Source organism: Diabrotica virgifera, chromosome 8 (assembly GCF_917563875.1).
Source record: "Diabrotica virgifera virgifera chromosome 8, PGI_DIABVI_V3a".
Classification (NCBI taxonomy): Eukaryota; Metazoa; Arthropoda; class Insecta; order Coleoptera; family Chrysomelidae; genus Diabrotica; species Diabrotica virgifera.
In genome coordinates, this window is record NC_065450.1 from 96,086,175 (window position 1) to 96,111,914 (window position 25,740).

The window sequence follows — 25,740 nt, forward strand, 5'->3', positions numbered from 1 at the left end:
CAACCATATTATTTTCAAGTGCGGTAAACATAAGTCTGAAACAGATCAGCTCTATTTAAAATTAACAGATCTTAAAATTCAGACTCCCATAAACATCACCCATTTACTTTCTTTAGACAGTAGAGAAATATTTGAGCTAATATGTAACTTTCTTTTTAAATTTGGATATATTATTTAAAAACCAATAACCTTTACTACCATTCTGTGGCTAAAGGACTAGCTTCCAAGCCAACTCTTCAAACACACACACACACACACACACACACACACACACACACACACACACACACACACACACACACACACACACACACACACACACACACACACACACACACACACACACACACACACACACACACACACACACACACACACACACAACAGGAGCCTTAGACCAGTTTGAAGTGGTTAACGAGTTCAATTTTCTAGGATCCTACATCAGTAATACAGGCTCTTGTGAAACAGAAATACGTAGGAGAATAGGCATGGCCAAAAACGCTATGAGTCGATTATCGAAAATCTGGAAAGATTGCTCCTTGTCGAAGAACACCAAAATAAGATTAGTACGTGCCTTAATTTTTCCCATATTTAGTTACGGATCCGAAACATGGACCATGAAATCGGACGACAGAAAAAGGATTGACGCCTTTGAAATGTGGTGCTGGAGAAGAATGCTTAGGATCTCATGGACGGAACACAGAACAAATCACTCAATCCTCCAAGAGCTTAATATTCAGACTCGACTTTCCTCTATTTGCCTCTCCACCGTCTTAAATTTTTTCGGCCATATTGCAAGAAGAAGTGATGATAATCTTGAGAGACTTATAATTTCGGGAAACGTTGAAGGGCGCAGAAGTAGAGGTCGTTCACCTACTCGATGGACGGATCAAGTACAGAAAGCCAGTGGAAAAACATTATCTGAATCCATGAGGGAAGCTCAAGACAGAAGCCGATGGAAAGAGATAGTTGCTCGTATTATAGGGAATCACGACATTCAGCAATGAGGAAACGACTGAGGAGAGAGGAGAGATCAGTCATCAAAACAGTCACACATTAATTAATAACTTAGAATTGTATATGTATGTACACATTAAAGAAATTTTGATATCCTAGACGTGAATACGTAAAAGGCCTTTTCAATAATTCTAAGTTTATTTAAATATCTTCATTCTAATGTATTGCTGACTGCATAACTCCTAGTACCTATTAATCAATTGTCATTTTCATATATTTTATCATTACATACTTTACAATTTTCTACATTTAAGTTCGAATAATTCTAACAACAATATATGGATATTTGATGATGTTTTAATTTTAGCATCAACATAAATTTTAAATTCATTGGCTGAAGTAACAAAACAGTTCATAACGTCCTATTGACAATCTGTCTCTCTCATACTTCTGAAGTTCCTTCACCTTTCAGTTCAGTTGACACTCAATTTTCAATGTGTGAGGTTCATCCCTCTCATATCACATCCACGTGGGTTGGAGTCCTGTGTTGCCCTGGGTAATATCCAGGAATATTTGCAACATCCAACTATTTTAAACATAATATGTAGTATAATAATATAAGATCTTATAACTTTTAACAGGTTTTTACTCATAACTTTTTGGTGGCTCACGCATGCATGCTATTGTAATTGACCTTAGTTTGTTTTGTGATGTAACCCTTATTAGGGTCTTTTAATATACCTTTTACAAAAAAAAACTTTTAATATACCTTTTACAAGAAACTTGGTATTTTTGTGATTTATGTTATACAGCCAGCTACAGGAATTTTATTTTCCTCGTGGATTTTTAATTAAACCAATAACGGCAACTATGACGATTTAAAAGACCATTTATGAATAACACGCATTCTTTGGAGAAAATTATATTAAAGCGAAGCTGTGGCTCAATCACTGCACACTACTGAATGTTTAACAAAACTGTAAACGGCGCGGCAGGGCGCGGCGGTCATAATTATTATCCCCATTAAGTTCCTGGAACAAGAATATTTTATATGGATTGAATTTGTTTTTCTTCAGAATGGCTTGGACACTAATTCGGTTGATTCCAGATACAGGTAGTACTTGCCTCGCACTTAACATCGAATAGAGGTGAACATGTCGTAATATACTGCAACTTCACTAGGTTCATTATCTACAGGCCCTTCAGTTCAAATTTATTCGAATGGAAGAACCCCTGTAAGTAAAATTGAAAAGACTACAAATTACTGCTTACAACTGATATTCGCAAGGGAATTCCTTAATTTCATATTCTTTATGTGTGTATATCATATTATTTACTTAGTGACAAATGTAGCAAAAACAAAAGCTGAGAGAAGAAATAAATCAACTCGTTAAGCAGAAAATACAATTTAAAGTTTAAAAATATTTTAAACGAAGTCAATAAATTATTTACCAAATATAAAAATTTAAAAAGACAAGTGTACCGGGAATTTCAAGGGGTTTAAAACGATCATATCTTACTATGACGGTCTCATAAGTACTTATCCTTCAAAAGAAAAACGAAAATTTTGGGAAAGTGGTGATTTATTTCTGAACGTAGTCTCCTTTTACCTCGATACACAATTCAGAGGCGTGCGGTCCATGGAAGCGGGGGAAGCACCGCTTCCCTATTTATACTTCGATATAAGAAAATATATTATTAATTAATATTTAATAATCAAAATTTTTTCGCGTACGAACGAACTCAATATGCACACAATTCAACTATTCGGTCCACTCCTGACAGAAGCGCATCTCAAAATCGCCGCTTGTCATGCAGTTGTCCCGTTTAAAAATTGGTCAGGGTTCAATGACCGCACCCACTAGTCGCGCGAATTTTGGTACCCACTGGAAGCGATCGTCCTACCGCCTTCCAAAAGTGAGATGCTCCGACTGCTAAGGGGTGCTTTTAGGTCAACATACATTCGCTTTAAAGAATATTTCGATTTAAATTTTTTGCAGAGATTTTTCCTTTTACTGATCTTTTATTTAACATTTTACAGAAGTCAAATGACATTGCATTTTGTATAAGACAAATTGATGAATTTATTAATACGATAATTATAAAACCAGAGCAGTTTAAAAATATTTGGGATAAAACTGAAAATATGGGGTTTGAACAAAAAAGAAAAATAATGAAGATTGATAATGTCGGAGACAGAGAGAACAGAGGAAACAGAGAGACCTTTTGATAATATTCTACAACAAATGAATTCTAGCTTTCAAAATTTTAACGATTTAAAATTTGTAGAATTATAATATATAATCTTAATATTTCTAATTATAATTTATCAAAATTTCCCACAGAGGAATTTATTTCACTATACGATTAAATAATGAAATTTTTTTGATATCCCAGCTTTGCATTCTCAGTTAAGTGTCGTTTATGAAACAACTGACATTAGTGATAATTATAACTACTGGTTTAAACAAGTCACTGTGTGAAGTGGTCAAGTTGTGTGAATTAGTACTAACTATCCCAGCCACACGTGCATCAGTTAAACTAAGTCTTTCAGTATTAAGATGAATTAAAAGTTTCAAATTAAGAGTTTAAAAGAAATTCAACAAGGGAAGACAGACTTTGAAAGTTAGCCCTATTTGGACTGCATTCAACAATTATCAGAAGTTGATAGGAGAATAGACCTAAAGTATAAATAAGTGTCATATTATTGAAAGTTGTGTGTTGTGGAAAATGCCTCGGAATATAAATTTTTTTAAATATAATTATTCTTTAGGAAACCAAGCCCGGCGCGAGGACTCAAGGCCCGAGCTAGCAATACAGATCAATAATAGGTCACTAGTCACTAGAAAAAGCGGAAATAGAGTGCCTCACGCATTGATCGGTGTAGGATTTAGTGTGTGAGTCTTTGTACCCAGGACGTCTCACATAAGCACTTTTCTTATAGGGAGCCCCTGCGCATCAGAGTGTTATCAGGTGGGAAGTGTCTCGACCCTCGACCCTTAAGAAAATAATTTTATATCCTTATTGAATCTCTTCCCCTTTCGAAAAAGTCACCGCACGCCACTGATACACATTGACCCAGCGTTACTCCAGCTTCTTTAACCCGACTGAAAAATACGTTACCTCGAGGGATGCAAAAAGGTGTCCGTGGCGGTGATGAACCCTTCATTCGATTTAAATTTCTGCCCGGCGAGTGACTTTTTCAAGTTTGTAAACAAAAAAAGTCATAAAAGCCCAAATCTGGAGAATTCTGGGAACAGGGCAGCAGTTCGTAGCCCAGTGTGACGGGTAGTTCTATCAAGACGACCGCTCAGTAAAACACAGGTTAAAACAAAATAAGTATATTTAATGTAATTATGTACAGATCAAAAAGAAATAAAAATAAAATACAATTCTATTTGTCGCCGCGTTGCAACGAAGTCCTCCCCCCGATAGACGTCTGTAAAAGAAAAGCAAAATTAATAACAATACGAAATATTCTTACACCTCAATGCAGTGTAAGTTGCAAAACAGTCACGCGAATAAAATATATAAATTCATCGGAAGCTCGCTCACTTCGCTTGCTACCGTTTAATTATGAGCAGCAAATTACTTCAACACGGTGCACCTTGCTGCTCAAGTTGGCCTGCCTTAGCTTGCGAGATCACGTCACTACGGTGACTCGCTACTCAGGTCGGCCTGCCTCGCTCACCTCGCTTGGCTGGTAGTGGAACCCAGAGCTATCGCTTCAAGACTGGAGAATCTCGGTTCTCTGGCCTCCTTAAGTATCCCTCTGCCTGTGCTGTTTCGGAGAAGTGGAAATGAGTGAGGCATCTGCGCGGATTATGTAACTCGTACGTTTCTAGTGTTGGTGCGTGTTCACGGCGTATCATTACACCAGTTCGACCAATTTGGCCATGGCGACGGCGGAGGTGTGATCCGGAGCATTGTTATGGTGGAAGAGTATTTTCTACTTCCACAATTGTAGCTTTTTTTTTCTGAAATTCGGCATCGAATCGGCCTAACAATGCGGTAGAGTAAAGCCCTGTGACCGTATTGCCTTTTGTTAAGAAAATGTATATAGATCAAACTTTTTGAATCCCAGAAAATGGTGGCCATCACCTTTTCGGCCGACTGTAGAGTAGGGTGGTGCGAAAAAAGTCAAGTTGATAATCCCGTATCGCTGTAGTGCGGAAAAGTTGCGATTGGTAATTACAAGAAAAACAAAACAAAAATTATTAAAATCGGACTTTATCTTCCGATCCCGCAACGGGCGTAAAGATTATGAAAAAAATCAAATTTTACCTTTTTTTCGAAAATTTTTATTTATCCTCCATGTACGTTTTATTTATCGCTATAGTAAATTTTATTTACAGTTTGCATGGTTGAGTAATGAAAACAACAGTTTTACGCATCTAACGAATATCTTCCGATCCCGCAAGGTCAATCAAAATCTATAAAAATTTGAAATTTTCGATGATATTGATGAATTAAAAAACATTCAGTTATCTAATTTTTCTCCTACATTGTGAAGTTTTTCGCTTGTTTATATATTGTATGACAATACTTAAACAACCCAGAACTCACAACGCGGAGGTGGTTGCACTTCTAGCTCCACACACACCCTTCTCTCCAACCAACCAACGAGTGTGATTTTTACATTATTTACATAGTAAATTTCTTTTTCATGCTTGTATCCAGCTTTTAAACGTCATCTTTGTATTGTGATTTGATGGTAGAATCTGGCAGCATGGACCTTATTGGTTTAAGTGTTGTCCTTATGAATACATCTCTTGATTGGGGCCCACATACATTAGACCAGGGGTGACCAACTTAATCAGACTCGAGGTCTACTGTCTGCCTTTCTAATTCTCTGCGATCTACCGACTAGGAATTTTCGTAATATTTTGGGACAGGAATAGGTAGGTAGGTAGTTAGATAATTTTTTCTTGCCATCGATCGACTGACCTAGGGATCGCGATCGATGGGTTGGCCTCCCCTGCATTAGACAATGTTTCCGTGACCAACTTTAGGCACCTCTCATCAGCTTGCGTGTGTCAGGGATAGTTTTGTACATTCCAGTCTGGTATGTCGCCCGATGTAATGCAAGAACTTATATCTGCATTTGACACTTCGAAGAAGTGGTGGAGAAGATAGTTTTGCAACAGTCTGCAATAGTTTTGCAACATTATATTCCAGTGTATCATTTCAGTTTAGTCCCGTGCTTCAAAATTTCAAGTAGTGGGGAGAAAGGAAACACATTAGAGAGCTAAGGAGAGTGTTAAAAGCCGGATAGACTAAAGCCAAGGGCAAACTTATTAGCAATTTCATCCCTCCTACTTTAAATTTTGAAGCACAGGACTACACTGAAATATTAGATTGGAATGTTGCAAAACTATCTTCTCCACCAGTTCTTCAAAGCGTTTCAAATGAAGATATAAGTTCCTACATTATATCAGGCAACACGCCAGACTGGAATGTACAAAACAATCCCTGCCATATGCAAGCTGTCTAGCGGTACGTAAAGTTGGTCACGGAAGTATCGTCTAATGTATGTGGGACCCAATAAAGAGATGGATTCATCAAAGCAACACTTAAATCAAGGTCCATGCTGACAGATTTTACCGCCAAATCAAAATTCAAAGTTGACGTTTAAAAGCTGGACACAAACAAAAGAAAAAGAAATGTACCATGTAAATAATGTAAAAAACACACACTCATTGGTTGTATGGAGAGAAGGGTGTGGGTGGAGTAAAAAGTGCAACCACCTTCTTGTTGTGAGTTCCGGGTCGTTTTAATATTATTACACAATATCTAAACAAGCGAAGAGCTTTACAATTTAACAGAAAAATGAGATAACTAAATGTTTTTTAATTTATCAAAATCATCAACAGTTTCAAATTTTTATAGGTTTTGATTAACCTTACGGGATCGGAAGATATTCGTTAGATGCGTAAAACTGTTGTTTTTATTACTCAACCATGCAAACTGTAAATAAATTTTACTATAGCGATAAATAAAATGTACATGGAGAATAAATAAAAATTTCCGAAAAAAAGGTAAAATTTCATTTGTTATAATCTTTAGGCCCGTTGCGGGATCGGAAGATAAAGTCCGATTTGAATAATTTTTTTTTGTTTTTCTTGTAATTACCAATCGCAACTTTTCCGTACCCTAGCGATACTGGATTATCAACTTGACTTTTTTCGCACCACCCTACTGTAGAGTCTTCGTTCTCTTCGGAGAGAGTTCGCGGGGAGACGTCCATAGTGTCGACTGCTCCTTGGTCTCTGGTATGTACCAGTGGAACCACGTTTCTTCGACGGTTAAAAGCAACGTATAAACATATTTGGATTACGCTTAAATAGCCTTAGACACTTCTTTGAAGTGTTCTCATGGTTGCGCTTATTATCCGGAGTGAGAAAACGCCGCACCCATCGCACCGACAGTTTTCTTATGCCCAAACATTTCACGCAAGATATGACCAAAAAGATCTTCCGAGATGCCTACTATCTCAATTATCTCGTACCCCTTCGTGGGATCATTCGTGAGATCCTAGAGTTCTTTCACGTCATCATCTGTGGTAACCGTTTTCGGGGCATATGGGAGTGACCGACGTGCGACCACGTTGAAACTCGTTAAACCAATTTTTAATGGTCGCCGTCGAAGGAGAAGAGTCATCATCCACAACATTCAAGCGCTTTTTGATTTCGCTGCGCGATTTTCCTTTCAAAAACGATAGTCGAATCATTGACCGTTATTGCTCTTTATTGATTTTTATAAAATCTCCAGACACGCCCACTTACACAGGCCGTCAAAACAAAACTACGAGTAAGATGTAAGATTCGGCTGAGATTTTGGTATAGGCTCTATACAAAATGTATTACACGATAGTAGATTTCTCTTGCACTAGTGACGCCATCGGGCGGATAGAGGGGCTAAGTACTTATCGGATCAACCACATATTTGACCCCCATTGCAATTAAAAAAGGTTGGAGTAATTCTTATCCCGGCTTAAGGGTGAAAGTAAAATAATCGAAAATACCGAAAAAATGTGAAAATTAAAAGTTAAAGACAAAAAGTTATGCGATAAAATAACCGTTGCCCTACCTACCCAAAGGGGACACATATGACCGGTACTAGAAATTCGCAATTTATATAGTCGATTTGTCTCTGGAAGATAAATAGACGTACCAGTTTTCGTTTTTCTAAATAGAAGTGTACTAGAGGTATTTAAAAAAATTAATCAAAGGACACCAATTTTAAAGAACTTCAGCTCCCTTGGGAAGCATTTTCTGAGTAGGTGATTTGGGTTAAACCTTAATATTTTGGGCCCAGGTATCTACAGTTAAAATATTTCCAATTATAAATGAAACTCCCTGTATTATTTTGTTTTATTTCATTATATTCTATTTTGTAATATTGACGATTTATGTAATTTCAGTAAACTGTATTTATTTGTTATTGATTTTTTGCTACTATTTGTAAGCTTTGTCCATAAAATTGTAAAATTTTCAGTGACAATATAACATATTTTTTCTACGGCCGTGCCTAAACAGCCACTTTCCCGCACGCATTTTGATTCCGAAAGTTGCACTTTACCGCACTAGTGCGGGAAAGTAGAATACCTTGTAATATGGCATTATAATATATTTTAATATATGCAAAAAACTAATATTTAGATATTATTTACTAATTTATTTCAAATTTATCTTATTGTGTTCATGTTTTAATGAAATTAACGCGAAAATTCTTTGAAATAGAATTATTTTGACATAATATTCATAAGTCAAATCAGTGGCCAATCACGGTCTTGAATATTACGGTATATGAGGCTTTAATTTATTTCAAGTTGGCATCCTATAATTCCGCAGTAATTTTATCTGATTCATTATCTCTGCTTACTGCTATTCAAACACCTCAACTACCTTGTAGTACTTCTAATCCATACATTTTTTTAATAAAAAAAATCTTATTTGAAATTAATAAACACACCCCAAAAATAAAACTTATGTGGATCAAAGCACATTCAGGACTTACCCATAATGAGCATGTAGACCAATTAGCTAAAAATTCCCTCAGCCATGGAACAGTCACCAAATATCAGCCCTGCATTCTAGATGATTTTGCTTGTTTAATAACTGAACAGATGAAGAGCTGGAAAACACACTGGGAAAGGTACTGTAACATATCAACAACACAATACAGTTTGATACAACCGATTATTCCGGAAAAACCTTGGAATAAGAATTTCACCCTCCCTCGCAAATACATATCCACCATCAGTAGAATTAGATTTGGACATGCATGTTATCCTGCACATTTATTTAAAATAAACATATTAGATTCGAATATTTGTCAAGAATGTGAGGTTAAAGGTGACATGAACCACATATTTTTTGAATGCAAAAAGCATAAACACCTAACCAATCACCTAATTAAAAGAATTATAGACCAGAACATCCCACTCCCTGTAAATATTCTCTTTATTCTGTCACTGAATAAAACGAAAATTTTTGACTGTTTGGTATCTTTCTTGTCGGATAATAAAATATTATTGTAATTAGTTATAGGTATTTGTAAAATATGTTTAAAAAAAATATTAAAAAAAGAAAAAGAAAAAATTTAAAAAAATAAATAAATAGAAACAAGAAAAAAATAAATAAAAAAAAATTATAATAAAAAAAAATAAATAAAAAAATTAAAGAAGAAAATTAAAGAAAAAAATCACTAAGAGGACTTAAACAAACCTCCGCGGGGTTGAACCGGGTTGACATTCTATCGTAGTTACAAAAAAACAAAACAAAAAACAAAACAAAAAAAAAACTAAAATAAAATACAAAAAATAATGCATTTATTTTAATATTAAGAATAATATTTTTATTTGTAAAATGTATATGGACCATTCCACGAACATACGCCTGTTTTGGATTACTTCGACAACGAATATTTTACTGTGCAACATAAGGAGTACGAAAGTAAATGGCGCTAATAATTATTCCAATAAACAACAATGTAATTTGCAATTTACTTTCGTTCTTCTTATTTTGCACAGTAAAATACTCGTTGTCGAAGTAATCCAAAACAGGCGTATGTTCGTGGAATAGGGTAAGTAGTATAATATATTTATATTTATTAACATAGTATGTACATTAGCTATAATGAGTAGGTAAATAAGAAGTAAAAAATTGTAATAATATTATAATAACCAAGTTTCACTAATTGGCAATATCTTTAATACATCTGCTTTTGATTGAGACTGGCTGAATGACCAAACTCCAAGCCAAAAAAAAATATCGTCGTCATTGAAACCATTATCGTCGTCATAGTAACCAATTTTATTGAAAGTTTGATTTTCACAACCTTGTCAAACAACGTATGCATTTGTGTGTTTTCGCTGCAATTTTTAAAAAATTACATGGATTCATCGGACGAAGAGATCCCGGAAGCTGTCTTGATAGCCGCCGCGGAAGCAAATTTAAATTTGTTGCCTGCCAAATCCAAAGAGAGGTATCAAAAACAATTTGTCCATTATGTGAACTGGTGCGAATCTATGAAAGTAAGGAGCTATAAAGAGGAAGTATTTTTGGCATACTTTTTAGAATTGGGCAAAGTGCTTAAATCAAACACACTTTGGTCACGCTATTCCATGATTAAAAGTTTAATGAAAATAAAGCACAATTTTGATATAAGTAAGTTTTATAAACTAACAACTTTTTTGAAAAAACAAAATATTGGTTTTCGAACACAAAAAGCAAACATTTTTAGTAAAATGACATTTACATGACATAAAACATTTTTAGTAAAAGCAAATTTATGTTAGACGCACCAAACGAGATATATCTTATGATAAAATTAGTTACCATTTTTGGTTTATCTGGGGCTTGTCGTAGAGCCGAACTTACGAAAATCACTCTCGACGATATTGAAGACAAAGGGAATGTAATAATCGTCAAAATTAGGGACTCGAAAAACAACTCTGCGAGATCATTTGTTGTCTCAGAAGAAATAAACAATGGAATGTTTTTGAAGCTATACAGAGAATACGTCAGTTTACGACTTTCAACCACAACTCATCGGCGTTTGTTTATAAAATACCAGAAAGGAAAATGTACAGTGCAATGTGTAGGAATTAATACATTTGGAAAAATCCCTTCCGAAATTGCACCCTTTTTGCATCTACCCTGAACGTTACACAGGACACAGCTACAGACGCTCATCAGCAACCTTCCTAGCCGATTCTGGAGAAACGATTACAAATATAAAACGTCTAGGAGGTTGGAAAACAACTTCTGTAGCCGAAGGTTACCTAGAAGACTCTGAAAAGCATAAAAGAGATGTATGTAACAAAATTTTAAGTATCGATTCTCTAGAACCATCTACATCTAAGTCGAGTGATCACAGCGAGCACAGGTCGAGAGAGAATACACAGTGCCAATCCAAGGATCAGCTTACATCCGTTATAAATTTGCAGAATGCTGCGAATTGCTCATTTATCTTTAATATTATATATATAGTTCAGCTCAACAGGCCTTAGGGGCCTAAGGCTTCAATTATTTTCTTCCATTTCTTTCTGTCTTGTGCTAGGTTTTTCCAATCTTGTACCCTCAGCGACTTCAGATCTTCTTTTGCAGACTCCAACCATCTTCTTCGGGGGCGTCCTCTTTTTCTTTTTGTACCAGCCTCCGTGTTTATTAGTTGATTGGGAACTCTTCCTTCTTCCATTCTTGCTATATGCCCAAGCCATCTTAATCTTTGAATTTTGGCGAGTGTTGTTATTTTTGGTTGTCCATATATTTGTATTATTCCTTCATTCGTTCTTCTTCGCCAGATATTCCCCTCTTTTAAACCTCCATATATCCTTCTGAGGATCTTTCGTTCCCATCTATCTAATTTTACTTCCATATCTTTATTTAATGTCCAGGTCTCGCTAGCATAGAGTACCGTAGGTCGGATAACTGTTGTATATATTCGTTTTTTTGCTTTTCTGGATATTATCTTCGACCTCAGTATCTTATTTAGACTTCCAGCACTCTTACTACCTTTCGCCATTCTTTTTGCTATTTCTTGGTTCTCTTCGTTTCTATTTGTTAGTGTTACTCCCAAGTAATCGAATTGGCCGACAATTTCGAAGTTATATTCTTTACTTGGGCTTTGTATCTTAAAGGACTGTCCCAGATGATTTTCATTTCCCTTCATCACCATATATTTCGTTTTCTCTTCGTTTATTTCTAAACCATATTCCTTGGCTGTTCTTTCTAGTCTATTGAAGATTTCTCTTAATTCTGCAGGTCTCCTTGTTATTAAGGTAATATCATCTGCGTATGCTACACATTGATGCCTGTGATGATAAACTGTGCCTTTAGTATAGATATTGCATTCTCGTATAATCTTCTCTAAAATTAAATTGAAGAAATCTGTTGATAACGGGTCACCTTGTCGCAGGCCTCTATTGGTGATAAAGCTATCCGAAACCCGTCCTTCTATCATAACTTTACTTTTAGTGTCACTAAGTATGCATTTAGTCAATCTTACTATTTTTGGTGGAAATTCAAAATATTCTAGCGTTTCATATACTTTACTTCTTTTTATGGTATCGTATGCCTGTTTAAAATCAATAAATAACATATTTAATGCTAGGTTGAATTCATATGAGCTAGATAAAATTTGTTTCATTGCAAAAATTTGGTCTATTACCGATCTTTGTGCTCTAAACCCCGCTTGATATTCACCTAGACAATTTTCCACTTTTGTTTTAATTTTATTTCTAATTAATATGGCCAGAATCTTATATACTGTATCTTGTAGAGCTATTCCCCTGTAATTTCTACAATCTGTAACGTCTCCTTTTTTATGTACAGGACATAGGATAGCTTCTTTCCACTGATTGGGTATATTTTCTTTGATCCACACTTCGCATATTAACTCGGTGATTTCTTCTTGAAGCCCTTCGCCACCATCTTTTAAAAACACTGCAATGATACCGTTTTCTCCCGGTGCTTTGTTGTTTTTTAAGTTTTCTATGATATCTATAATTTCTTCCTTGGTAGGTACTTCTTCATTCACATTTGGGTCTCTTTCTTCTTCATGTGGTAGTTGCATTTGCTCTATTTCTTCTTGATCGTCTGTGCATAATATATTCTGGAAATAATTGGCCCATCTTCTTAATTTTTCATCTATTCCACCTATCAGATTTCCCTCTTCATCTTTATAATATCTTGATGCGGTTTTGTACTGGGTTCGTTCGCGTTTTATTTCTTGGCAGAAATTCCTGACTTGTTTATTTAAAAAATCTTCTTCAATTCGGTCTAATTTCTGCTCTAGATTTAACCGTTTCTTTCTTCTACAGATCTTCTTTGCTTCCCATTTTTTTCAGCATAGGCTTGTTTACTTTCTTCATTATTTCTCATTATGCTGTTTATTCTGGCATTATTTCGGTCCCTAATTGCTTTCTTACAATCCTCATAATACCAGTCTGTTTGTTTACTTTGTATTTTTCTTAATAATACTGAGTCCGCTGCCTCTTGAATGTTTCCCCTTAGCTGTACCCATCTGCTTTCTATATCATCTACTGTTGTCTGGCTTTCTATTTTCTGTTCAATTTTCTGCTTGAATTTTTTCTTAACCTCTTCATTCTGAAGTAGTGCACCGTTATATCTTTTCATTTTTGTGCAACTAGTCTTAGGGATTGTGGGAATTATTTGCTCCATTTTGACTTTGACCAAAAAGTGATCAGAATTTGCATCTGCACCTCTATAACTTCGGCTATCTTGTATGGCTCTTGCATGTTTGGCTTCTATTAGCAAATGATCTATTTGATTTACTGTTTGTCCATCTGGTGATACCCAGGTACCTTTATGGATTTCTTTGTGGTCGAAATAAGTGCTCATAATTCGCATATTGTGTTCGAAAGCAAATTCTATTACTCTTTTTCCATTCAGGTTACTCTCCCTGTGTTTACTTTTCCCCCCTGTTATTTGTTTGTATACGTCCTCTCTGCCAATCTTGGCATTGAAATCTCCTACAATTATTTTTGTGTCGTATGATGGTATTTGGTAGAACAGATGCTCTAACTGTTCATAAAAGCTATCTTTAACATCTTCTTCTGTATTTTCCGTTGGTGCATGTACATTTATAAGAGATATTTTTCTGTATTTTCCCCTCATTCTTATTTTGCATAATCTGCTTGTGACTGCCTCAAAATCTATCACCAGACTGGCAAATTTTTTCTTTATTAGGAATCCAACTCCAAATATACGTTCATTGTCTCCACTGTTGAAGAATACATAGCTTCCCACATCTATGCAGAAATTTTCTTTTTGTTTAGTTTCTTGTATAGCTGCAATATCTATCTCATATTTCTCCAATGTATCTGATAAATTTTTTAGTGCCCCTACTTCAAAAGTCCCTCTAACATTCCATTGTCCTATCATAATCATATTTCGTGCCTTATTCGTTTCCGTATTTATCTGTCCACTGTGTTTGTTTAGACTTAGTTTTTTTTCCATTTTCTCTAATTTTTCGGTACTATGGTTCCATTTCCACCATTCATCGTTTATACATATTTTCTGATAGCCGACTTTCGTTTCATTACCTTTTCCTTTTTCTTCTCTCGCCATATCTCTTAACTCTTTCTGTAGTCTGGCTTCGGTTTGTGTTAGATCACTTTCAATGAAGTACCGCGTTCCTCTTAATTTACTCTTGTTCTTCATAATGAGTTCTTTATCCTTCATTGTATCCATTTTTACTATCGCCACTGGCAGTTTCCCTTGAGAGGTTCTTATTTTCTGCACATCTTTTATTTTAACGTTCACATTCAATTGATTTGCTATGAAGTTGGTGGCATCTTCAATTTCCTCATTTTCTTTGAAATCATGTCCTTTAATCACAATGTTTTGTTTTCGAAATTGTTTATCCATCTTTTCTATCCTGCTTTCTAGGAAATTTACCTTTCCCTTCAACTCACAATTTTCTTTTTTTAGATTGCCAATTTCCTCTTGAAAGCTCTGCTGGTCTTTTCGTATTCCCTTAACTTCGTTCATAAGAGCGATCATCATTTCTTTCAGTTCTGTATTATCACAATCTTTCTTAGCTGGAGACCTAAATAATTTTCTGCTTTTTGTGAAAGGGTTTTCATCTTGGTCGTCTTTTTTTTTTCCTCCCTCTTTCTCTTACTATCATCAGATTCTTCACCATCCATCTGAGTCAGTTCTTTACACGTGGCCATATCGTTAAATATAATAATAAATAAAATATAATAAATCTATTACCTTTTTCCGGGCAGTGTTTTGAAGGTATAAACTCTCACTTACACGCCACTGTATTGTTTTGTAAATAAACACTAATATTATCCTTATCGTAATGGTCCCCGCGCACCCCACTCTACTTGCCTCTTCAACCGAGCAGAGCAAATAGAACAGGTTTATTGTTTAGGTTATCCGTATGCAATCTCTAAAAATTCAATTTTATTCACAATTTTCTAAATACACTCGATTCGCACAGCCACTATTTCGTCGGAGAAGCACTTTGTTGTTAAAAGAACTCGATATTATCCGAAATTTACGAATTAAATATCGGAGCCGTTTTAAACACGTCTTTCTCGATAGCTTAACCCACATCACAGGGTATACACTGTGTTCTTGATAAACATTAAGTAGTATAATATATTTATATTTATTAACATAGTATGTACATTAGCTATAATGAGTAGGTAAATAAGAAGTAAAAAATTGTAATAATATTATAATAACCAAGTTTCACTAATTGGCAATATCTTTAATACATCTGCTTTTGATTGAGACTGGCTGAATGACCAAACTCCAAGCCAAAAAAAAAAATATCGTCGTCATTGAAACCATTATCGTCGTCATAGTAACCAATTTTATTGAAAGTTTGATTTTGACAACCTTGTCAAACAACGTATGCATTTGTGTGTTTTCGCTGCAATTTTTAAAAAATTACATGGATTCATCGGACGAAGAGATCCCGGAAGCTGTCTTGATAGCCGCCGCGGAAGCAAATTTAAATTTGTTGCCTGCCAAATCCAAAGAGAGGTATCAAAAACAATTTGTCCATTATGTGAACTGGTGCGAATCTATGAAAGTAAGGAGCTATAAAGAGGAAGTATTTTTGGCATACTTTTTAGAATTGAGCAAAGTGCTTAAATAAAACACACTTTGGTCACGCTATTCCATGATTAAAAGTTTAATGAAAATAAAGCACAATTTTGATATAAGTAAGTTTTATAAACTAACAACTTTTTGAAAAAACAAAATATTGGTTTTCGAACACAAAAAGCAAACATTTTTAGTAAAATGACATTTACATGACATAAAACATTTTTAGTAAAAGCAAATTTATGTTAGACGCACCAAACGAGATATATCTTATGATAAAAGTAGTTACCATTTTTGGTTTATCTGGGGCTTGTCGTAGAGCCGAACTTACGAAAATCACTCTCGACGATATTGAAGACAAAGGGAATGTAATAATCGTCAAAATTAGGGACTCGAAAAACAACTCTGCGAGATCATTTGTTGTCTCAGAAGAAATAAACAATGGAATGTTTTTGAAGCTATACAGAGAATACGTCAGTTTACGACTTTCAACCACAACTCATCGGCGTTTGTTTATAAAATACCAGAAAGGAAAATGTACAGTGCAATGTGTAGGAATTAATACATTTGGAAAAATCCCTTCCGAAATTGCACCCTTTTTGCATCTACCCAATCCTGAACGTTACACAGGACACAGCTACAGACGCTCATCAGCAACCTTCCTAGCCGATTCTGGAGAAACGATTACAAATATAAAACGTCTAGGAGGTTGGAAAACAACTTCTGTAGCCGAAGGTTACCTAGAAGCCTCTGAAAAGCAAAAAAGAGATGTATGTAACAAAATTTTAAGTATCGATTCTCTAGAACCATCTACATCTAAGTCGAGTGATCACAGCGAGCACAGGTCGAGAGAGAATACACAGTGCCAATCCAAGGATCAGCTTGCATCCCTTATAAATTTGCAGAATGCTGCGAATTGCTCATTTATCTTTAATATTACGAAGCAATAAATAGACGTTCTTCTTTTTCCACTAAATATTTTGTTGTATTTACTGGTAAATAAAAATTGATATAACTCTATTTGTTGTGACTTTTTTCCAAACATACGGCCGTAGAAAAAATATTGTTCCTAACTCATGCGCAAAGTGTCTTTCCGCACTAGTTAGGAATAGCTATTTGTATAACAAGGGAGGAAAGTGCTACTTTTCCTCCCGAGAATGAAGTTTACTGCCCGACGCGTAGCGGAGGGCAGTAACCATTCAAGGGAGGAAAAGGCACTTTACTCCCATGTTATGCATATGGTTTTTCCACCTTCCTCAAATTAATAAAAAGTCATTTTTTATTTTTACTTAATTTATTTATGTAACTAACCAACAAAATTTATTAAAACTAAAACTAACAAGTAGGTATTACAATATAACTGTCAACTGTCAAATATAAATCAAATTATTAATGTAAGCATTGTTAAATCAAAATAACAATTTACTGTTTTTTACCATTCTGCAAAATACAGGGTGTTTTATAAATAAACGTTAAAATGTATAGATACTTACGTAATAGAAAATAGATATTGTACAGGGCGTCAATAAGTTATATTCATGAATGAAATACCATGACGTCACTTTTACTTTTCTTCCCTAGGGAGTAAAATATTTTCCTCCCTAGGGAGGAAAAGTACAACTTTGCTCCCTACAATCAGGTCCGGAAAACTATACTTTCGGTGGAGGTAGGTGGAAAAATAACTATTCTATTCTATACTGCGAGGCATAAGTTAGGGATAGGAACAATTAATATGCTAACTTTCATAGTTGATTTTTTTCTTGAACATATTAACGGATTCTGCTAATTTTTTGATCATTTTCGATTTTCCTTTAGTATTTAGAGAGTTGTGCAACGGTTTACTCAAACTTCTTTTTTGTACTTATACTGGGTGGAAGAAAAGAAGTGTTTTGCTTATGTTAAGTTTCAGATACCCTGTAGGGAGAACATGGAACAAATGTGAGTATATTTTGGAAGTATAAATTATAGTCTTATGTTTCTAGTGTTTTTCTTAATGTTTTTAGTTTAACATATATGTGTTCACCGAAACAAAAGTTTGAGACATACCTAGTGTAGGGAGGAAAAGGTACAAAGATACATCGATATTATGTTGCAGTCTCACAACTTGTGAACATTTTATTCTTTTAAGTTCTCTGATATCTTTAATAACAAAGAAGAAAACGGTTTTGCTCTTTAATATGTGTTTTAACTGATGACATTCGATAAGTGAGGTGGCCATTTCTTATCATACCACTAACTTTAAATTATTTCTCATATAGAGTGCGAAAGGAACAGAGTGTTCAAATAAAAAAAATATGTGTAATGAACCTCTAGAAATTTAAATAGCCTCCACCTAGACACCCAACCCGGACTTACTATCAAGGAAATTCCACCCCAAAACATCACAGAGCCTCCATTAAACAATCTCGTCCCTCTTATATTGCGCTGTGCATACCCGCTTACGGTCGACAAATAATTCTTATAGGTGTCGAGTAGAACTGTTTACGTTATGTGCCTTTCTGTTTTTAAAGTTTTGTTAACTGTTATTTTTTATTGTTAATTTAGTTTTTTTTTCAGTTAAAACACATGTTAAAGAGTAAAACCACATAAATAAACTTTGAAAATGAGCATAATTTTCTATATCCCCAACGTATGCCTAGCAGTGTATTATATACAAGCTTTTGTGCTTCTTTTGTTTAACATTTTTTATTACCATGCCAAATCAATGGTGGAAAAGGGTCCTGCGACAAACTTTGATATGGGGCCCCTGTGGGGCTAGCTACGCCACACTGTCACTAGTTTTCCCAAAAATGTTGTCGTTCCTGATATTGCCTCTGTTTTGTTTTTGTCCGGATACTCTGTATTTAAAATTTTGGTATTGAATATTATTTAACAGATTCTATGTTTTAAGTGAAACCAAATTCGGTCTTTTATCACTTTTATGCAATTATGATGAAAATATAAATATAAAATCGACATTTAATGGAACACCTGAGGATATTATTCACTTCTATGAAGAGGTAAGTTGCTTTAAAATAATTATTAAGACAAAGTGAGTAAAACATATTTTTTAAGTCTATGGAGCGTTTCACGTTTAGAATAGAACATTGCGGAGATAGTTCCATGTATTTCTTACGGGCGATAGCAGCGCGGCGATGCCATGCCGTGTTGACTAGAATGAATCGTATATCGGCAGTCGAGTATCCACCCGTACGCGAGAGGTTTGGCAATACTGATCTCCGTAAGCGTAATGTTCTATTCTTAACTTGAAATAAAGATTAGTGTAGGTCTATAATTTCATATTGATGTCATTTAAAAACACTTTACTTGTTTTTTTTTCGTGGGTTTTTTCTTCTGAATATATTAGAAACATAGGTAACAGTCGAAGGAAGTTTTACTATTTAAAATAATTCCAAAAAGCACATCACATCTAAATAAATTATTATCCACTGTAGGTTTGTCTAAAATTGCTAATTATTTTATTCCCATCACTTCTACCGGATAACCTTCATGAAATTTTGATTTTTTTATGCTTGAACATTGTACTTATCTGCACATTCGTAGTCACTGCAAAATCGCAAAGCATTTTGCCATTGTTATTTGTTCTCTTGTGTATTGTTTGCGTGCCTGCTACTTCTTTATACTATTCTTCTTACCAATTTGGTCACTGAAGCCTGTTATTATCATGATCATAATGTGTATTGTTTTGGGAATTTTTTATAATATGCTTCTTCAAGTTTATTATAAAATATTTGTTTTGCAAACGGGATCCGAATAGGAGGTCGAAATGTACCCATCTGCTTGCCGGATGAAACATGTTTTTTATTAAATTTCATACATAGACAAACACGACCAGCATGGGTTGCCAATCAAAGTCGTGTCATAGCTATCCTTAAGGGGAGGCCGTAGGGGTTGAAATCAACATTTTCAGTACATATATGTGAATTTTTTTTGAAAGTATGAGAGAATAGTTTTATTTTTAAATTAAAGAAGCATATTAAGTATACTTTAAAGAATATTTAAAAAAAAAATCAAGAAAAAATAGTGAAAAATTATCCAAAGGTGGAAAATTTTTAAAGACGCCCCAAAAAACAATGAATTTTGCGGTGGACATCAAAATTTATCATTGGATTATTGTAGACAAAAAATTCAAAAAGATTTTATCAGCCTATGAGTTTCTCGAGGTAACGCTCTGTAGTTTCTTTTAGTTTTAATGATCTTTGACTTTTTAGTATCACTCAGAAATCAAAACAACGAAATTTTTTACAGAAAAAATGTGAAAATGAATATATTTATTATTGTTAAACAAAATATAAGCATAAAGCAAAAAGTATCTCGACAGTGTTACCTCAAGGAATATCTAAAGAAAATATGTACAAAATTCCAGGTGAGTTGGTCAAGTAGTTTTTGAGTTACAATGTTTACAGGCTTTGATCAAAGCAGTTTTGAGAAAAACGATTTTAAAGTATTGTCAACTTTTATTTTCAATTGTTTTTGTCTGTCAAATCGTAAATTGATGCACACCGAAATATGTTTTTGAATCGAGGGGTAATTTACAAAAGAAAATGAGAACAGCAAGCTGTTGACCGTTTCTCGCTACGATCAAGCGCGCTGGCGCGAAGATGCTGCAAAGCGAGTTGAAGGTAGGGAAATAGTGTTGAATATGCCCTTTGCAGCAGCAGGTTAACGTCAGCATGCTTGAACGTAATGAACAACGGTCAACAGCTGTTCTCATTTTCTTTTGTAAATTACTCCGCGATTCAAAAATATATTCCGGTGTGCATCATTTTACGATTTGACAGACAAAAAGAAATTGGAAATAAAAGTTAACAATACTTTACGCTTTTTTCTCAAAACTGCTTTTTTCAAAGGCTGTAGAAATTGTCAACTCAAAACCCATTTTTCCGACCCACCTGGAATTTTGTATATATTTTCTTTAGACATTCCTTGAGGTAATGCTGTCGATATATTTATTATTTTATGCTTATTTTTTATTTATCAATAATAAATATGTTGATTTTTGCCCTTCTTTGTGCAAAGAATATCGTTGTTTTGATTTCTGAGTGATACCAAAAAGTCAAAAATCATTATAACTAAAAATACTCGACAGAGTTGTCTCGATAAATATAGAAGCTAATAAAATCTTTTTGAATTTTTTGTTTACTTTGATCCAATAATAAGTTCGGATGTCCACCGCAAAATCCATTTTTTTTTTCGAGGAGTCTTTAAAAATTTGCCTCCGTTGGCTTATTTTTCAATATTTTTCCTTGAATTTTTTTGTGAGTATTCTTTGAATTGTTTTGAATACGCTTATTAATTTAAAAATAAAATAGTTTTATCTTACTTTCAAAAAAAATTTACAAAAATGTGCTTTAAATGTTGATTTCAACCCATACGCCCCCCCCCTTGATAGGCAACCCATGCTAGAAATATTTGTCTATGTATGAAATTTAATAAAAAAATGTTTCATCCGACAAGAACATGGGTACATTTCGACCTCCTATTCGGATCTTAGACTATACGGTATGCGGCAAAATAAACAGTAGTGGAATTCGTAAGCCTCAAATTTGTATGTCTTGCACGGAAACATACCGAGTGGTTTCCGAACGTCGGTATAACGTATGTGACTGTTGTGTTAATGTTAGGTGCTTCAGGATGGTTCAGTTCAGCTCAGGATCCATACATAAAATCAACAATGATTTCAGCAGAACGACAACCTGTCGCACGACCAGAGAGTCTCTTCGAATACTACTCGATCATTTTGGGAGATCGCCACTGACCAGACCTAACGCCACCTGATGCGTACATATGAAGAATGCTAAAGGAGGCAGACTGATCAACCGTCTGGTATTCCCGAATTAAGGACTAGAATTAAAGATTTTTTTCGTGCTAGAGGGCATCTTTAACATCTATTTTATTGGAAACGTTGTCGTGAAGAATGTTTGCTACATTATGTATAATAAATATATAAATAAATAATCATTTACATCCAATATTTATTTCAGTACTGCTTATACTGCATAGTACTGTTTCAGTACTGCATACTGTATATTGTAAGGTTAATTTTTTATTTGAATGCTTGAAATTCGTTTTTTATTTTTAAATTTATCCTCGTTAGCGTACCAGATTCCTTATTTCTTTTTGTCAATAATTATGCTATGTCCTCCTGGTTGCGCTTCTAGCAAACAAGCAATGTCTACTCGATATTTCTTTAGTTGTATTGCTGCTTCTTCTAATTTTCGTGCCATTAATAATGTGTTCGCATTCCATGTTACCATTTGAATTTTTTACTTTCTGTTGAAAGCAAATATAGAAATAAGTTTATATATATAGAAATAAGTTTTCAGGAAAGTCACCAGAACCAGAGGTAATAACCAACGAGCTTCTAAAACACGCAGGAGAAAGTATAACCCTTGAGATGACAAAACTTATACAAAAACTAATATTCCACTGCAAGAGACCAGACGCATGGAGAAACAGCATAATGATACCAACGTTCAAGAAAGGAGACAAAGAAGACCCCAACAATTATAGAGGTATAAATCTACAGAAAACCGCACTTAAGCTAACCGCAAAAGTCCTAACCAACAAAATTAATAAACTAATAACTTCATTAGATGAACAACAAGGATTCAGCTCCGGAAGATTCTACGTAGGCGCCGTATTTGTACTAATACAAATCACAGAAAAGGCTATCGAGTAAAATAAACCAGCATATCTATGTTTTATAGACCTGACATAGGCTTTCGATCGCATCCAAGTCGAAGACGTCTTACACCTACTGTATAGAAGAAACATACCAATCAATATTATACAAACCATCGAAAACATCAACTTCAATAATCGAATACAGACAAAGACAAATGGAAAACTAATACAGTTTATACCAGTACAAAGCGGAGTCAGACAAGGTGACTCGTTAAGTCAACTGCCCTTTAATATAATAATGGACGAAATAATAGAAGCAGTACGTAAAGGTCATGGTTACAGAATGGGCAACAAAGAAATCCAAATATTATGTTATGCAATTATGCATGCAGACGACGCCGCATTAATCGCCGGGACTAAAGACGATCTCCAAAGATTAACACACATCTTCAATACAACAGCCAAGAAATACAATATGATAATATCAGCAGAAAATACCAAATGTATGACAACGTCTAAATACCCACTACGATGTAAAATCGAAATTAATGAAAAAATAATAAAAGAGGAAGCAAGGTTTAAATATCTAGGAATATATAACTAGTTACGGAGATGTTGAAGAAGAAGTAATATAACAAAGCTTAAAAGCAAGTAAAGCGGCGGGATCTCTTAATGACACAATCTGGAAGAACAAACACCTAAGACAAGACACAAAAGCAAGAATCTATAAAGTAGCAATTAGACCTATATTGACATACACGGCGGAGACAAGACCTGGCACATCTAAAACTAGACGACTACCTACTAGAAACGAACAAAACAACAGATAAGAGATGAAAATACTTCGACGAATATCAGGGAAAAGTCTGTTGGATAGGGAGAGAAGCGTAAACATCAGAAGAGCATGCAATATAGAAGACATAAATTGATGGGTGACAAAGCGGAAACAGGAGTGAAACGAACACATCAGTAGAATGGCAGAGGATAGGAAAGTGCGAATAGCACGAGATAAGTCACCAAATGGACGAAGAAATATTGGCAGACCAAGAAAAAGAAGGTGCGATAATTTAAACAATTTAGGAGGCTAATATTGAAGAAGAAACAGGCTTTAAAGCCTACATACAAGAAGGAAGAAGGAGAAATAGCTTTCCATTGTTTATTTTTATTTTTTTGTTTTAATATTTCATATTACTTTTTTCTTGCCTTTTACTTTTGTGGTCATTTTTTGTTTGTTTTAGGTTTGCATCTCGCTAAACGAGTTTTGGGCATATTCTTTGCGGCCTCAATTTTTCTACGTTGTGATACCATTTTTTATCAAGGTATCATCGTTTATAAATAGATTCGTGCCTTTTATACTAGGTATTTGCTTTTTAGTATTTCCATTCGTTTTGTAGTCCATTGAAATGTTTTAGTGTTGTATTTTTTGGAGGAGTTAATTTTATTTTTTTAATGTGTAGGGGGGTCAGTAGAAGCATAAGTTCAAGTTTGTGGGGTCGCCACCTTGCCCTCCGGCCGCCATCTTGAAAAATAATTGCCAAGGGCTTTCGCGCTATATCTCGTAAACTAGCAACCCTACAGAAAATTTAATTATACATAAAATGTAGCAAATTAAATTTTCTATAATTATAAAATTATTACTTTTTATCGTCAAGTGACCAACAAAAAAGTTATAAACAAAAATAAGAGAAAATTTTACAACAAGTTTCCTTTTGGAGGTTATAACATTTTTTTTCGTCCATTTTACAATTAAATACCATCATATCAATTTTGTAGAGGGTTTTTCAACGAACAGTTTCCAGTATAAAGTTGTTTAATATTATTTATTTATCTATCTTTCACAGCTCTCCGAACTTAACCAGATTCTCGAATGCTCATAGGGATACAATAAAAACAAAACGTTAGGCTTACTTTTCTATCTATATATTTTTTATTTATACAATTTATTATGATCTTAATATTCATATGCTATTATTAAACTATTTTGCACCTTTTCCGTTAACATTATTCACAGAGGATGGAATGAGAAAAGGTACCAAATCATCTTTGTTTAATGCCGTTACAACAATAGAACGACCCTGTAACAACAATAATAGAAGCCACTTTGTTATCGATGGTGAATTTCTGGTACATAAAGTGGTTTGGGATGGAAATTTCTCTATAACAACATTCTCGATAAGTATGTTCGGTATGTGCAACAACATTATGGATTGTCTACAAGATTAGTCTACAAGTGCGTGCGGTTGCCGAAAAGCAGCCCTCAAAAGTTCAGCAGTGTGCCTCCATTGTAGTGGTGAAAGCTGCAGCAACATCGTGGACATTTCAACATTCATTGAAAAAAAAATGAATTGGAAGACGAATTACCGACAATGACGCCAACGATAACTACCATTATACCACAAAAATTCACCTCGGATACCGATTCAGATCTTAACTAGCAACTTGGACCATAGAAAAAAATGAAAAAATAATAACTCTGATAGACCTTTTTCAATATATAATACTAAATAATATTATTTTGTCTAGAAATAATTAATTGATTGGTTGACTTACCTGTTAAGGAGGGACAATCATAATTGTCCTATCTTACATTTCGAACATTTGTACTTATGGTAGTGGTCTTTTCTGGCCGCTGATCACAGTTTAAAGCAGCAGAAGAAGAAAAAGAAGATTATTAAGCTTCTTGACAAGTGACGTCCGCGCATCACTGTTTTTTTTATTTTATTTTTATCGCACAAGACATGGGTGGGTTCAAAAGGATCAATGGGGGGGAGCGTACAAATGTTCGAAATGTAAGATAGGGCAATTATGATTGTCCCTCCTTAACAGGTAAGTCAACCAATCAATTAATTGTCCTTCACATAACATTTCGAACATTTGTACTTATGGTAGGCTGTTGAAAGATTAAACAATATTGTGCGATAAATAAACAAAAGTACATTGCAATCCAAAAATGAATAGTACTTAGCAATTTTTTTTTAGAAACTTGACACAAAATATATACATATGTATACCTAACTAACATATTAGATCAATTATTAATTAAGATTCATGTTTATATTTT

The 25,740-nt window shown here is 34.5% G+C and overlaps 1 protein-coding gene across 1 annotated transcript in view; it reads left to right on the top strand.

Moving 5' to 3' along the window:
* The window catches only part of LOC126890542 (pickpocket protein 28-like), a 96,100-nt gene that overhangs the window by 20,554 nt on the left and 49,806 nt on the right, over nucleotides 1–25,740 (top strand). The window contains exon 3 of the mRNA XM_050659550.1: nucleotides 18,943–19,051. Coding sequence (XP_050515507.1) covers nucleotides 18,943–19,051 — 109 coding nt within the window. The remainder of the gene's footprint in view (nucleotides 1–18,942; nucleotides 19,052–25,740) is intronic.